The 15,494-nt window shown below is 55.9% G+C and overlaps 1 protein-coding gene across 6 annotated transcripts; it reads left to right on the top strand.

Annotated features, from left to right (window-relative positions):
- Positions 1–1,008: 1,008 nt before the first annotated feature.
- Positions 1,009–9,944, top strand: SLC2A8 (solute carrier family 2 member 8). 6 transcript variants are annotated; one of them, XM_047768441.1, is made up of 11 exons: positions 1,009–1,148; positions 1,243–1,405; positions 1,652–1,858; positions 2,147–2,251; positions 3,480–3,579; positions 5,244–5,443; positions 6,165–6,308; positions 6,402–6,510; positions 6,838–7,011; positions 7,409–7,554; positions 9,327–9,944. In XM_047768441.1, the coding sequence occupies exons 1-11, from the start codon at positions 1,093–1,095 to the stop codon at positions 9,462–9,464; spliced, it is 1,542 nt and encodes a 513-aa protein (XP_047624397.1). In that variant the 5' UTR covers positions 1,009–1,092; the 3' UTR covers positions 9,465–9,944. The 6 variants fall into 6 exon arrangements, with proteins under 6 accessions (XP_047624397.1, XP_047624398.1, XP_047624399.1 ...); XM_047768445.1 differs by having other exon boundaries at positions 1,020–1,073; XM_047768442.1 differs by lacking the exon at positions 2,147–2,251.
- The last annotated feature ends 5,550 nt before the right edge of the window (positions 9,945–15,494 follow it).

Raw genomic sequence — 15,494 nt, forward strand, 5'->3', positions numbered from 1 at the left:
TCCACCACAGCTGCTTGCACCCTGAGAGTGTTGCACACAAATGGCGAGATTCTACAGAGCCCTGACTTCATCATCCTCACCTCTAGCAGTGACCTGGGTGCACACAGGTAGAGAGATTGGCTATTAACAGCGGACTTAAAGTTGGAAGGTATTGACATGACGATTCCAATCAGGACTACCTGTGGAGAGAAATTTAACAGGGAGCGTGGAGCTCACCATTTAAGCCCAGATCAGTCACACCTAAATGGCATGGGGGACCCCGCCCAACACAGGTCCTCTGCACCCTGAAAGTCCTGGTGGTCGTCGGCTCCGTAGCCGTGAGCCCCTTGGGAACCCAGAGTCGTGAGGAGCACTGAGGTGGGCTTCGGCTCCCAAGGCCACGCCTCCAGCCCAGCAACCGAGCTGGAGGGCCGGACCAGGGTCGGCATCCGAGAGGATGGCTGCCCAGGTCGCTTGTTAGGAGATCTTCCACCCTGTGGCTCTCAGTGGGGAGTGCCAGGCCCCAGTAAAGCGGTTAACGCCGAGCAGGAACCGCAGACCTGACCCGAGGACAGTTGCAGCGGCCCAAGGTAGGGGCGGGAAGTGCTGGGGACATCCCACGTGCTCCGCCTTCGTCCGGCTCCTAGCCTCATTGGTTGAAGCTAGATTGAGAGGCGGCGCCAGGCGCCAGTGTACGCTCCTCCTTCCATCCTCATTGGCCTGTTCCATTTGGAGCAACTTATATGACCCCACCTCCAGGCTCGCATCACACTCCTATTGGATGGTTATGTGCTCCGGCCCTAACACAAACCCCGCCCCACCTATGCATTGGATAGCTCTGTCCTAGGGGCGGCTCCAGTGTGCGTCACCTACCGGTTCTTTGCTTCCATTGGTCTGCTTTGACTTGAGGGGCGGCTTCTAGAGAGAAGACGCGAACCCCGCCTTGCGTTCCCATTGGCTGCTTCCACATCTGCGGCCGCTCGGACCCCGCCCCAGGGCCTCCCCCCACTGTCCATTGGCTGCCTCTGGCCAGTCGGGCCGGTGCCGGCAGCACTCGCGGATTCCGCGGCAGTTCAGGCGGCTGAGCGGACCTGGTAAGCGTTGGTTGCGGACATGACGCCTGAGTTCCCAGAGGACTCCCAGCCGCTCTTGCGGCCGCTGGGCGAGAGGTGAGCGGGCTGGGGGAGCCGGGCCCGGGAGCGCGGCTTCGCCCCTTCCTCTGCGCCGAGGACCGGTCGCTCAACCACCTCTCTGTCCCCGCAGCGCTCCTCGCAGCCGCCGCGTCTTCCTTGCCGCCTTCGCCGCTGCCCTGGGCCCGCTCAGCTTCGGCTTCGTTCTCGGCTACAGCTCCCCAGCTATCCCGAGCCTGCGGCGGGCCGCGCCCCCAGCCCCACGCCTCGACAACGACGCCACCTCCTGGTTCGGGGTGAGGCTTTGGGTTCACTCCCCAGCCCTCCCGGGACCCTCCTCCGCCCACCGAGAAAACGGGAGCCGGACCTTCCCCCTGTTTGGCTTTGGCGGCTACTGGCATCTTCTGCCCAGCACATCCCGGCTCCGCTGCCAAGGACCGCCCATCCCCTTCCTCCGAGACCGCTGAGGGTGGGGTGGAAGGCGAGGTTGGGCCGCGGCCCTCGATGCCCGCTCCTGAGCCGGTGGTCGCCCCCGCCCGCAGGCCATCGTGACCTTGGGCGCCGCTGTGGGGGGCGTGCTGGGCGGCTGGCTCGTGGATCGTGCCGGGCGCAAGCTGAGCCTCCTGCTCTGTACCGTGCCCTTCGTGGCCGGCTTTGCCATCATCACCGCGGCTCAGAACGTGTGGATGCTGCTCGGAGGCCGCCTCCTCACCGGCCTGGCCTGCGGCGTTGCCTCGCTAGTGGCTCCGGTGAGTGTGTGTCCCAGCCTGGACCCCTGGGCTCCAGGAGAAGAAGCAGACCCGGGGGCCTGGTTCTCCCGAGGCTGCCGCCTCCTAGGTGCCTGGCACCGTGCCCCTTCCCTCCTTACAACCCAACGGGCCTTGGAAAGAGCTGCAGTTACTGTCCCCATTTGCAAATGAAGTGAGCTTAAGAAATATGAAGGCCTTTATTTAGGCACAGCTAGTCAGCAGTGAAGCTATTACTCCAACCCAGAACCGTGCCACTTAACAGGGCCTCTCTTTTGCTTTACAAATAAGGCGGCATCTGTGGATGGTCACAGAAGTCTCACAGTATGGCTTAGATTCATCCCTCATTGTCACGCCGACCCGCTGACTGCAGTTCAGCAGGAAAATCCTGTTCTGGTTTGTCCCCAGGGGCAAAGGCTGCAGGGACCTGCCGCTCCCCTTCACTGCTCACCAACTGGTCCTCCAGCCACTTCCCCTGCTTCTCTCGCACCATCTCCTGACCCAGCACTGCCCAGGCTGCCTTTGGAGCTGTGCACATCTGGGTGGAATCTTGGTGTGCCACTTACCAGGGCATAACACCTCTCTGCACCTGAAGGATGGGAATGTGGCATTACCTCGTGCTGTGCTTGTGAGGATTCAGTGAGACCCTGCACACACAGCCCTGGCCCTGGCATGGCCTGTGGAAGGACTTGGACCCTGGAGAATGGGATTGCTGGGTGACCTGCTGGTTGTGGGCTTGGATGATCAACCACCAACCCTAACCTGGTCAAGATTGAAAGCAGTAGCTCAGAGTCCAGCCCTTTGCATCCTCCACTCATTTCACCTGCATTTGCTGGGCAACAGGGAGCAGCTAGGTTGGATTTTACATTTGTTTTGTTTGTTTGTTGGTTGGTTGGTTTTTTGGTTTGTCTATTTGCTTGTTTTTTGTCTTTTTGCCTTTTCTAGGGCCGCTTCCCGTGGCATATGGAGGTTCCCAGGCTAGGGGTCTAATCAGAGCTGTAGCCACCAGCCTACACCACAGCCACAGCAATGCATGATCCAAGCTGAGTCTGTGACCTACATCACAGCTCATGGCAACGCTGGATCCTTAACCCACTGAGCAAGGCCAGGGATCAAACCCGCAACCTCATGGTTCCTAGTCGGATCCGTTAACCACTGCGCCATTTACGTTTTTGTTGTTGTTGCTGTTGTTTTGTTTTTTACTGGGCAAATACACATCTGTCCTGGTCATGGGCATAAAGAATGGAATAACCTAGAAGTGTGGGCAAGGGCTTTCTGGCTCCTGAGCCCAAAGGAAGTCGTGGCAGTCACTGGGTGTCACCTGGAGCTAGTTAGAAAGGCAGACTCCTGGGCCCCCCTGCACACCAGCTGCTTCAGAATCTGCCTCTTGTTAAGGGCAGGCATACAACTCCATGAAAGTTTGAGAAGCCCTGTGCTGCCACCTCCACCCTTACACACAGCAGCCTCCAGCAGCCTCGTGTATACCTTTTCATCGCCTGCTGCAGATCCCTTGGTGGGAGGCAGGGAGGCATGGGGACGGCTCTCCTCAGCTCTGAATGGCTGAGGCTCTTCAGTTTTAATAACCCTTGGGCCCCAAGTAATGTCTCATCTTAATTCCCAACAGGTCTATATTTCGGAAATTGCCTACCCCGAAGTGCGGGGCCTGCTCGGCTCCTGTGTGCAGCTGATGGTTGTCACAGGCATCCTCCTAGCCTACCTGGCGGGTACAGTTTTGGGGTTATCTCTATAGATGCCTGTTATCGGCTGCATGACCATGACCATGACCAAGTTCAGAGAAGTCAAGGGACTTGCCCAAGGTCACATGGCCACTGCCCTGGATGCCAGGTTCCCAGACCATCTCCCTTAGAGCCTGGGTTGTGTGGGTCTTAGGACTAAGGTCTGGGGCGAGCTGAAGGTGACGGCCTCATCTTCCCAGAGCAGAAGCCCATTCCGGGGGGCGGGGGGGGTTGCTGAGTGATGAGGTCAGTACCACCTCACATGCAGGGACAAACTTAAGATTCCAGGGGTGGGTGGGGCACCCCCACTCGGAGGGCCTAAGCGTGTCTCCCTCCCAGTCAGTACTGGATTTGCAGCCTGAAGGAGGCAAGTTCCTGGGCACCTGAGGGTCAGAGCTGGGGCCAGCATGAGGAAGCTTCCAGAGGCACACATGCTTTCACCAGGACAAGGGTAGAAAGAGGGCAGACTTCACATCCCCCATCCCAGGTTAGGGGAATCTGCCACTTACACTCTGCGTGACCTTGGCCTAGTCACACTGCTTCTGGGAACCTCAAATTCCCTACCTAGGCCCAGGCTGCCAAGGGATTAAGTGACACTGCGAACAGTGCCTGGCAGTAGGCCCCAGGTGAGCACTGTCAAGGGATAGCCTGAGAACCGTGGCGGGGCTGGGGATTCAGGGGTCTGGTGGGCCATGGCAGGGGCTGGGGCATGTGCCCTCTGCTTCTTCAGAGTGGACAACATTCGGGTCCATGGCCTTTCTTTTTTTTTTTTTTTTCTGTCTTTTTGCCTTTTCTAGGGTCGCTCCCCGTAGCATATGGAGGTTCCCAGGCTAGGGGTCCAATCAGAGCTGTAGCCACTGGCCTACTCCACAGCCGCAGCAACACGGGATCCGAGCCACATCTGCGACCCACACCACAGCTCACGGCAACGCCAGATCCTCAACCCACTGAGCGAGGCCAGGGATCGAACCCACAACCTCATGGTTCCTAGTGGGATTCATTAACCACTGCACCACAACAGGAACTCCTGGTCTTTCATTTTTCAACCCCTTACCATCCTGACTCCAATTCAGAGTCCTGCCAGCCGTCGAGCTGCCTTGCGAGGCCAGCCACAGGGCAGAGCCCCTGCCACGTTCTGACACTGATGTTCTGGACAGACACGTGGGTGTGGTCACACCCACAGAATTGCCTCCAGGTCATCATCATCTCACTTTCACTGATGAATTTCTGTGAGTTTGGGTTGACTGGTCTGCAATGAAAAGTCTCCCCACCTCTGTCCCCCTTCCTCTCGGAAGGAGCCAGTCTTGCCTTGCAGAGAGTCTGCGGGCCGGAGGACCGCATGTAGGTAGCCCCCCACCGCCTCCTTTCAGATGGGTGGTGCCACATACCACATCAGTACCGAGCCAGCACCCCATTCCTTGTGTAATGGCTACATCAGTACTCACTGACAGCCCCCCACCGGCTCTGCACCTAACAACAACGACGACGGTATCAGTAACAAACCTGAGGGTAGTCACGCAGGGGTAGTGAGGGCCCCAGCTTGATGCTGAGCCACTAGGGGTGGCGAGGGGGCAGGTGCTCCCCAGAAGGTCCAGGCTGGCTCACCCCGGCCCTGATGTCTGATCGAACCTCCCCCCCACCACCACCACCAGGCTGGGTCCTCGAGTGGCGCTGGCTGGCCGTGCTGGGCAGCGTGCCCCCCACCTTCATGCTGCTGCTCATGGGCTGCATGCCTGAGACCCCGCGCTTCTTGCTGACCCAGCACAAGCACCAGGAAGCCATGGCCGCCATGCAGTTCCTGTGGGGCTCCGAGCAGCGCTGGGAAGAGCCCCCAGTTGGGGCTGAGCACCAGGTGAGGGACTGGGAGCCAGAGCTGAGGGGAGGGGACAGTGAGGACTCACCCCTGTGCGGCCAGGAGAGGTGAGCACAGCCTGTGGCCAAGGTGGCAGGTGGGATTGGGGACGTGGACCTCTGTCCGGCGAGCGAAGGCCTGCTCCAGCCCCACTGCCTGGCTGGGCCCCCACCTTGGACATGACCGGGAAGCCTGAGCCTGGATCTTCCTGTCCCAGAAAGAGAAAGACGGGGTCACGTCAGAGGGAAATGCGGTCGCAGACTTGGGGACTTGGAGTTTTTACACAGAGAGCTGTAGGGTGGGGAGAAGAGCCAGTCTCTGCCCCTTACCTGCTGTGTGGCCTTGCCATCTTCAAGCCTTTGTTTCTGCATCTGTAAAGTGGGAGTCATAGCAGGTGCCTGGTGGTGGCAGGGATCTCTGGAGCCAGGGAGGCACTCGGCCCAGGCTCAGGCCCAGACCCAAGGCTGGTGGGATTCTGGAACCCCAGGCTCTGTCCATCCTCCCAGCAAATCGGGAAGGGACCTGAGGAGGGGAGCATCTTGTCACCTTACAAACCGGTGGCTAAAGTGACGGCGGGGTGCTGCCTGTGGACCCGAGGCCCAGGTGGGGCTAGAAGCAGAGGTGCTCTCGCTCCCCCAGGCCTTAGGGCAGTGGGCGCAGAGGCGGGCGCCCCTCGGGAGAGCGTAGAGAGCAGCTCTGAAGCCCAGTTCCCCCCGAGCAGGGCTTCCGCCTGGCCCAGCTGCGGCGTCCTGGGGTCTACAAGCCCTTCGTCATCGGCGTCTCGCTGATGGTCTTCCAGCAGCTGTCGGGCATCAACGCCGTCATGTTCTATGCAGAGACCATCTTTGAGGAGGCCAAGTTCAAGGTAAAGAGGCCCCTGCCCCTCCTGGACATCCTGTGGGTGGGTGGGGCCTAGTCCCGGGGTCTTTGTCTTAACACCCTTGGCCCGTCCCCCCAGGAGAGCAGCCTGGCCTCGGTCATCGTGGGTGTCATCCAGGTGCTGTTCACGGCCGTGGCGGCCCTCGTCATGGACAGAGCTGGCCGGAGGGTGCTCCTGACCCTGTCAGGTGAGGCTGTGGACACGGGCTGAGTATCCCCGAGGACAAGGCTAAGACTTGAGGCGAGGCCCCCGCCGAGCACTCGGTGCGGCTGGGGACGTGGGTCTTCCCGCTGTGGCTGGTCCTGCTTCCTCGGGCCAGGAGTTTGCTGAGGTTTGAGGTGGGGCTGGCAGGGCCGGCCTGGCAGGAGCGCTGCCCGGTCAGGCTCTGCCCACCGCCCGTCTCAGAGACGCCCAGGCCACGGTGCACAGCCATGCCACCCTGGGACTCCCGCCCCAACTGCCAAATGCTCGGGCTGCAGCCACTCCCCCGCCCACCGGCACCCTCCCCCTGCAGGTGTGGTCATGGTGTTCAGTACCAGCGCCTTTGGCACCTACTTCAAGCTGACCCAGGACGGCCCCAGCAACTCCTCGCACGTGCACCTCTTGGCACCCGTCTCCATGGAGCCCGCCGACGCCAGCGTGGGGCTGGCCTGGCTGGCGGTGGGCAGCGTGTGCCTCTTCATCGCTGGTGAGGGGGCCCGTGGGGAGGCTGAGTGGGGCTTGATGGGGCTGCCCTGTCGCTGCCAAGTTCCTGCGGCTTCCAGCGCGTCCAGGCTTACCTGGCTCACATCTGCGTCTGTACCTCTAACCGGGTACCAGGCACCAAGCTATGCCCTTCTCTGCTCTGTTCACTCACCCCGGACCACAACCCTCCAAGCAGGGCCCCATCTTTGTCCCATTCTATAGAGCAAAGGTCTGATGCATACGAAGTAAGGGGAATGGTCTATGACCCCACGGCGGGAAGACGCTGAGCTGGGGGGCGCCCAGCCCGGATTCCAGGCCCCTGAGCCCAGGGCCCGGCAGCTCGCCCAGACCTCAGCCGGGGCTCCAGCCCCTGGGCCCTGATGCCTGCCTTGCTCCCACAGGCTTCGCCCTGGGCTGGGGGCCCATCCCCTGGCTCCTCATGTCTGAGATCTTCCCTCTGCACGTCAAGGGCGTGGCCACCGGCGTCTGTGTCCTCACCAACTGGCTCATGGCCTTTCTGGTGACAAAGGAGTTCAGCAGCCTCATGGTGAGTGCAGGCCCTGATGGCCTCCCCGTCACAAAGCCAGCAGGGAAGCGCTTTTTAGGATTGCTCTTGTTGCAGGAGACTTGGGGTCCGTGGCCTTGCATGCAGGCTGAGGCCCCAGCAGCCTGCGACACCTGCCCTCTTGGTCAGGGTGTGGGGTGGGCAGGCGAGAAACCAGGCTGTGACCGCTCGGGAGCCTCCAGGCTGTCTAGGTGGAAGGACAGCCAGCTGACCTCCCCCACTGGACACTGGGGACACAGGTGGGGAAGCAGAGCTGTGCGAGAACTCAGGCTTTGGGGTTGCCAGGCCTGGGCTCCTACCCCGGCTTGGCCACTTCCCTGCTGTGTGACCTTGAGTGCGCTGCTCACCTTCTCTGAACCAGTTTCCTTGGCTGAAAATGGAGGAGAATGACAGTAACGTTCCTCTTAGGGTTGATGGGAGCAGAGGTCAGTTCCAACGTTTTGTCACCTTCTTGTGGATGGGCCGACACAGACATGGTCCCGCCTCAGGGCCTCCCATCCAACCGGAGGGACAGTTCGGGGGCAGACAGTCAAGCCTTTCTTTTAGCCACTCACCGCCCCCAGGTCTCCTGGCACGTTCCACATCCAGGCCTGTTCAAGGTGCCAGAGTAGCAGTGAATGAGGGGGCCAGGGTCCCCGTTATGGCAGGGGCCGGTGTGACAGTGGACAGTGGACAGTGGAGGGAGGATGAACAACCAGGGGCCGGGCTGGGCAGGCAGGTGATGAGAGGCGTGGGTGCTGGGGCTGCCCCGGACTCCGCAGGGCCCAGGTCCCCTCAGGCAGGGCTGCCCCGGGGAGCACGTCAGGAAGACCAGAGCAGGAGGTCCTGTCATGGCTCAGCAGTAACGAAACCCAACTAGTATTCATGAGGACGCAGGTTCGATCCCTGGCCTCACTCAGGAGGTTAAGGGTCCGGCATTGCTGCTTTTTGCGGTCTAGGTTGCGGAAGCGGCTCGGATCCCATGTTGCTGTGGCTGTAGTGTAGGTTGGCAGCTGCAGCTCCGACTTGACCCCTAGCCTGGGAGCTTCCATATGCAATGGGTGTGGCCCTAAAAAAAAAAAAAAAAAAGGAAGACCAGAGCAGAGGCCGCTGGATCAAATTACTGGCTAGGAGCTTGGGTGGGAGTGAGAGTAAAGGAGGGGGACAGTGGCAAAGGACCGAAGAGGGACAGTGTCTGAGAGGCCAGGAGAAGGGCTTCAAGGAGGAAAGGCGGAGTCACCAGGTCCCAGAGGAGGAGGAGCTGAGAAACGAGTAGCCTTTGGTTTCAGCAGCTGGGAGGTCACTGGGGCGGGGCTGGGAGGGCGGACAGGCTCTGACCCAAGGGCCCGCTCATGCTCCCCTCCATGCTGTGGCCCCGAGTGTCCCCATGTGCTCACGTGGCCCCATTTCCAGCTGCCGACAGCTCACCCATTTCCTCCGGCACCAAGAAGAGACCCCTGATGGGGCAGGACCATAGAGGGCAGGGCAGGGCTGGAACTGAGTGTAAAGGGAAGCTCTGCAGGCCCTGGAGTAAGGCCCTGAGTCTCTCTCTGACTGGGGGGCAGTCACTTTGTCACAGTGAGCCTCAGTGACCCCGGCCACACAGCATCCAGGCTTTGCACAGTGCTCAGCCTAAGCTCCTGGACGCCTGTGCCAGACCCTCCTGCACTGTCCCCAGCCTGGGCGGGGCAGGCCCTGACTAGCACCTCGGCTTCTGATCCGTGAGGGCCCCTGACCTGCCACATCCACACTCGGCCTCTCCCCACTCTTTGCAGGAGGTGCTCAGGCCCTACGGCGCCTTCTGGCTCGCCTCCGCCTTCTGCATCTTCAGTGTCCTTTTCACTCTGGCCTGTGTCCCTGAAACCAAAGGGAAGACTCTGGAGCAGATCACAGCCCATTTTGAGGGGCGATGACAGCCTCTCCCCGAGAGTGGCCACCCCTCTTAGCTGGACTTGGCTTTGGGCGGAGGGGATAGAGCCTGCCTGTGACTCCGAACTGAGCCTCAGCTGGAGCCTGGAATGCCTGCCCGTCTGCAGGGAGCCAGGACTGCAGCCCCTTGGAGCCTTGGCCTCTGGGGTCCCTCCTTCCTGCCCCCATCTCCACAGCCCAGGGGAGCACGGGGACGAGGCTTCCAGCCCTGGCGTCCAGTTCCCGCTGCTGCTCTGTGACTCGGGAGGAGGGGACATCTTGGAGGTGCTTTGCCGCCCTGTGGTCAGCCCCCCACGCGCTGGCTCCATCGTGACACAAAAGTGACAATGGAAAAGGGGAACTCTTGGTTCCTGGTTTTCTGGAGAAAATGCTTTGGGAGGCTGGGTAACAGCCCACTGTTTCTCCTCTCACGTGGCTGAGTTCTCAGGAAGGAACTTTGCCAAATAAAGATTTGACTTAGAGAACCAGGTCATGGCCTCTTTGTGGGGGCCACAGTCAAGAAGGGCCCTGTCCTGTCCCTCCCAGAAAACCAAAACATACGGCATGGACTGGGCCCTGCCGAGAGCTTCTGCGGGTCTGCTTTCTTTCGTCAGCCAGGCTGGCCTTTGGCACGTGGAGGTCACTGCCGGCATCTTCAGGTTGAGTCCCCTGAGTCATGAGTCATCAAATCTTCAATACCTCCTGCAAAAAAGAAGCCTCTCTTTATATTCACCTCAATGGAGCCAGAAGTCTTCTACAAATTACTTCTATTATCTCCTGTGTAAATAATACATGTTTATTGTAGGAAAATTGGAAAATGCAGGTTTATTTAACGTAAGTATTTTTATAGCAGTTAACCCTCTGCTAGGCACTGTCGTAAGCACTTTGCAAATACTTATTTATTTATGTTCGGCCACTCCCGCAGCCTGCAGAAGCTCCCAGGCTACGCCACAGCAGCGACAATGCTGGATCCTTAACTGCTAGGCCACCAGGGAACTCCCTTAACTCTTTTATTTAGATAAATCATAAAATATGCACACCTGCACCTTTCTAGATGGAACCTCTCATGAGAATTTGGTTTCTGTCTTAAAAGATCCCTCCCCCCAACATACACATTTTCCAGCAACACAGCAGGGAAGTGGGACTCCATAGTTCCCATCGGTAATCTGATCTCTTTCTTGGATTGTGCAGCCCCAGCATGTGCCTGCCTTGGCATGTTAAATATATAATATGCCACATAAAAAAATATTAGAGAGTTCCCGTCGTGGCGCAGCAGAAACAAATCTGACTAGTGTCCACGAGGATGCAGGTTCAATCCCTGTCTTTGCTCAGGGAGTTAAGGATCCGGCGTTGCCGTGAGCTGTGGTGTTGGTTGCAGATGCAGCTCGGATCTGGTGTGGCTGTGGTGTAGGCCGGCAGCTGCAGTTCTGAATTGACCTCTAGCCTGGGAACCTCCATATGCTGCAGGTATGGCTTTAAAAAGCAACAATAAAATAAAATAAGCTTTGTAATGAGCCTAGAGAGAAGGGAATGGAAGTGCAGAGTAGTCCAGCACAGAGCAGTGAGGCGAGCAGGACCCCAGGTTCCTGCTGCTCTGATGTCAGTAAAATGTGCTCAGGAACACACAGGACAGCTTCCAGCTTTAGCAAAATCCAACTGCCTTGGTGCCTTCCGGCAGCGCAAGCGCGGTCACATCCGCAGGCAGGCATGTCTTCCTTTCCGTAACCATATACCTACAATCTCGGTGAGAGCCCGCGCAGTGGTCTGTGTCGGGTTGAGCGGCAAATTCTACTCTTAGGTGGACTGTTCCACAAATGGCACTGAGGTCAAGTCATCTAATGGGGCTCAGGTCTTCCACATCCTTGGTGGTTTCTGTCCACCTGTTCTCTCCGTACAGAGCAGTGTTGAAAGGCACTGTCTCCATCTCTGCAGTTCTTTTTTTTTTTTTTTTTTTTGTTGTTGTTGCTATTTCTTGGGCCGCTCCCGCGGCATATGGGGGTTCCCAGGCTAGGGGTTGAATCAGAGCTGTAGCCACCGGCCTACGCCAGAGCCGCCAGAGCAACGCTGGATCCGAGCCGCGTCTGCAACCTACACCACAGCTCACGGCAACGCCGGATCCTTAACCCACTGAGCAAGGGCAGGGACCGAACCCGCAACCTCATGGTTCCTAGTCAGATTCGTTAACCACTGCGCCACGACGGGAACTCCCCATCTCTGCAGTTCTGTCCGGTTTGCTTTGTGCACCTTGAGGCACATTAGGGTCGTTAGAGCCTCCTGAGTGTTGTTGGCCTTTGTCACGATGAGATAACCTACTTCATCCTTGGTAGGATTCCTGGTCCTGAGGTCTTCCCGGTCTGATATGAATATAACCACTCCAGCTTTCTTCTGCTTGCTGCTTTGAGAACCATTTCATTTTTTATTTACTTTTTATGTATTTATTTGTTTGTTTTGTCTTTTTGCCTTTGTTAGGGCCACTCCCACGGCACATGAAGGTTCCCAGGCTGGGGGTCCAATTGGAGCTGCAGCCGCCGGCCTACGCCAGAGCCACAGCAACGCAAGATCCGAGCCGCGTCCCCAACCTACACCACAGCTCAAGGCAACGCCAGGTCCTTAACCCACTGCGCAAGGCCAGAGATCGAACCCACACCAGTTCTCTAACCCACACCAGTTTGGAGACTTTTGTGTCTGGCTTCTTCAACTTAGCAGAATTCTTTTTAGGCTTATCCATGTCGTACGCATGAGTAGTTCATTTCCTTTCACGGATGAGTATGTCCCACTGGACAGTGGGCTAGTTCTGACTTTTAGCTCTTATGAATAAAGCTGCTATAAACATGCACACAAGTTTTTATGTTGGAGTGGAATAACTGAGCCCTATGGTAAGTTGATGTTTCGCTGTTTCACGAAGCTGCCCAGTTGTTTTCCAAAGTGGCTGTACCTTTGTGCCTCGTCTCATCAGCAGCGTATGAGAGTTCTGGTTGCCCCACATCCTCAAAAATACTTCGTAGTCCCTATGACAAATAAAACTACTCATATAGTTTAACTTTTTGGTATTTGTCTTCTCTGATTTCCTCTGAAATCGGTGAGTCTGGTCGTTTCTCTCGGTCCTCCTCTCTTATGGGGCTGGCTTAGCTCAACTATCTGTAGGCTTGGATTGTCCACATTTAGAATGAAGAGCTAGAGGGTTAATTGCAGTAGCTTCTATACAACCCCCGCCCCCCAATTCTGCTACAGACTCGTCTGTCCCCTTCTATACATTTTCACTGTCCTTTCAGTAGGAATGAGAGGAGAAGAGAGCGTGAATGCCTACGTTGAGTCCACCAGCTTGACATGGAAGCTTTCTGCATTCTTTTAATGACTGTGAAGTATTTGTTTGCCAGTGGCATCACAGTGTGGGGCAAAGAGTAGGTGCTCAAATATTTGCTGAATTTAGAATTATTTTGGTGTCTAAATATATCAGAACTTAAACCAGCCCTATGTTTTTCCACATATAGATGGATTCCAGTTTGGTGTACTGGTAATTCTGCTGTAACATAGATTAGATTTTGAGGAAGAGGAGAGACAGAGGGGAGAGGACGGATAAAATACAGGCGAGATGAGAGGGTCGAGCGGGAGAACCACGATTGTGAGGGAGACGAGAGAAGACAGAGATGGAGGTGACGGTGGTGATGGAAATGGAGCTGAGCACGTAGCTTATTGCCGGGGTCCAGCCCCAGCAGCCCGGGCGTGTCGAAGGGGAGGACGGGCTGCAAACGGCGTGGAAAGAATTGGAGCCAACCCCTCAGCGGCATGCTGCAGATGACCCGATTTAGTAAATGAAAGGCATCAGCTTTGATACCATTTCACAATCAAGTTTTGTGTAAGATTTGACATTAACATCTGAGTTAAAGCCCTTTCTGTTCCCTCTACCTGAGATACAAAAAAAAAGGTTAGTTAAAACATGTTCCTTGCAACTTTAGATTTTTCTTCAAGATTACAAACTTAAAGTTTCACACTGTATTTTTCTTAAAAGGTCAATAACAGTAGCTATTCTATTCTATATTAAGAACAAAGCTTTAATAAGTAATAAACTATGATACCTAACATTCTTTAACTAAAGGCGTATGTAGTTAACAAAGACGCATGAATGCCTTAGGCTCATGACATTCTTGAGGCTGCGGTTTATTTGGCACCAGCAAGCTAAGCACATAACCTATTGTCCTGACTTACGTAAGCCACCAATTTCAATAGAAAGGAGTATTATACCCCCAAATTATCAAGTGCCCCCACAAGGGATGAAAGTTACAGGTGACACTGTTATTTAATAAAAAATATACCTATTGTAAAAAATAGCAATTTGTAGGCCATACAACACTTTTCCCAGCCCCAAACTTCTTTTCATGTGAAGGGACTGAAATCACAAGTTTCCCCTGTATACTCTTACAAAATAGGTGCCATAAATTGTTACTCCAAAACAAAGGCTTTTTCCATTACATTGTTTAAATGACTTCACTCTGTTCTGGTTCAAGTGTTTTACGTACCCAGGGCAAATCCTTAGCTGTAAGAAAGTTGTGAATCAAAGACAGAAAAAGAAGGATAAACACAGAAAAATAGATTAACATATTTTTTAGGGGATATCATTTTTATTTTCCGGGAAACCGATGTTTTTCAAGGAATTGCTCTGCAATCCTTCTTCTTTCTTCAGCTTGTCCGTAGCTCTACTAACCAGACAAGCCTCATGCAGGTGCCGACTGTGGCTTTGTGTTCTTTACTGGAGCAGCCTTATGGCTCCCGACAGGTTATTATGGGCTGGACTGTGTCCTCCCCAAATTCCTATGTTGGAGGCTTAACCCCTTTATCTTAGAACATGACTAGATTTGAAGATAGAAACTTCGAAGAGGTGATGAAAGTAAAATGAGGTTGTAAAGGCAGGCCCTCGTCCAGTGTGATGGGTGTCCTAGAAAAAAAAAAAAAAGTTTAGGACACAGACTCACACAGAGGAAAGACCATGTGAAGACACAGGGAGGGAGTTCCCGTCGTGGCTCAAGAGGTTAACGAATCCGACTAGGAACCATGAGGTTGCGGGTTCGGTCCCTGCCCTTGCTCAGTGGGTTAAGTGAGCTGTGGTGTCGGTCGCAGACACGGCTGGGATCCCGCGTTGCTGTGGCTCTGGCGTAGGCTGGTGGCTACAGCTCGGATTAGACCCCTAGCCTGGGAACCTCCATATGCTGCAGGAGCGGCCCTAGAAAAGGCAAAAAGACCAAAAAAAAAAAAAAGACACAGGAAGAAGATGGCCACTTACAGGTAAGGAGAGAGGCTTTGTTATATTCATTAGGTTTGCCCTAGAAAACTGCTACAGAGGTGGAGATGATGGAGATGGAGGGGCCGGCTGAGTTGGGGAGAGAGTGAGTGAGAGGGAGACCTATGCGTAGATAGGCAAACACATTTCTTAGGATGGTTGAAGGGGTTGTGCATTATTAAAGCTACCGTTCCATCCTCTCAGACAACACCCCAGAAGGTTATACACTGGCTGTATCTCAGAGGGGCCCATTCCCCACTGTGCCAGAGTCTGTTCTGAGTCAGCACCAAAGACCAGGGAACAAAACCTTCAGACAGGTTCAGACACACATTAGGTGTCAAATGACTGGGACAGCCTCTGCACTTGGGCTGCTCGCGTGCACATCTGATTCCATGAGACAGGCCACAGGGGGCTCGGGCATGTGGCTGCCCCTGCCCGAAGCCCAGTCTCTGCCCAGGCCGCCCACTCTCAGCCACCTGGCAGACGACTGGACCTGGCACTGGATAACTTCTCAACATGGAGTTTCAAGCTCCTCAGCTGCTTAGCCATCTCCAGCTTCTGCAAATGGGGGCTGACGAAGGAGCAGATGGAAGGCAGGGGGATGGGCTAAGCCCCCAGGCTTCAAGGGCCATGGTTAAACATGTGGGCAAAGAACACTGTTGTGGCTTCAGCCCTACTTTGGCCACTTTCCGCTGTAATCCAGAGGCTGGGAGCCAGTGCAGCACAGTGGGTCAGAACCAGTGGATATGGTTCAAAATCC

This window comes from Phacochoerus africanus, chromosome 2, assembly GCF_016906955.1.
Source record: "Phacochoerus africanus isolate WHEZ1 chromosome 2, ROS_Pafr_v1, whole genome shotgun sequence".
NCBI lineage: Eukaryota > Metazoa > Chordata > Mammalia > Artiodactyla > Suidae > Phacochoerus > Phacochoerus africanus.

Coding starts and splice junctions, on each gene's coding strand:
- SLC2A8 (XM_047768441.1), top strand. CDS start 1,093: ATGACGCCTGAGTTCCCAGAGGACTCCCAGCCGCTCTTGCGGCCGCTG. Junction 1,406..1,651: donor ACGCCACCTCCTGGTTCGGG/GTGAGGCTTTGG, acceptor CCCCGCCCGCAG/GCCATCGTGACCTTGGGCGC. Junction 6,309..6,401: donor TTGAGGAGGCCAAGTTCAAG/GTAAAGAGGCCC, acceptor CCGTCCCCCCAG/GAGAGCAGCCTGGCCTCGGT.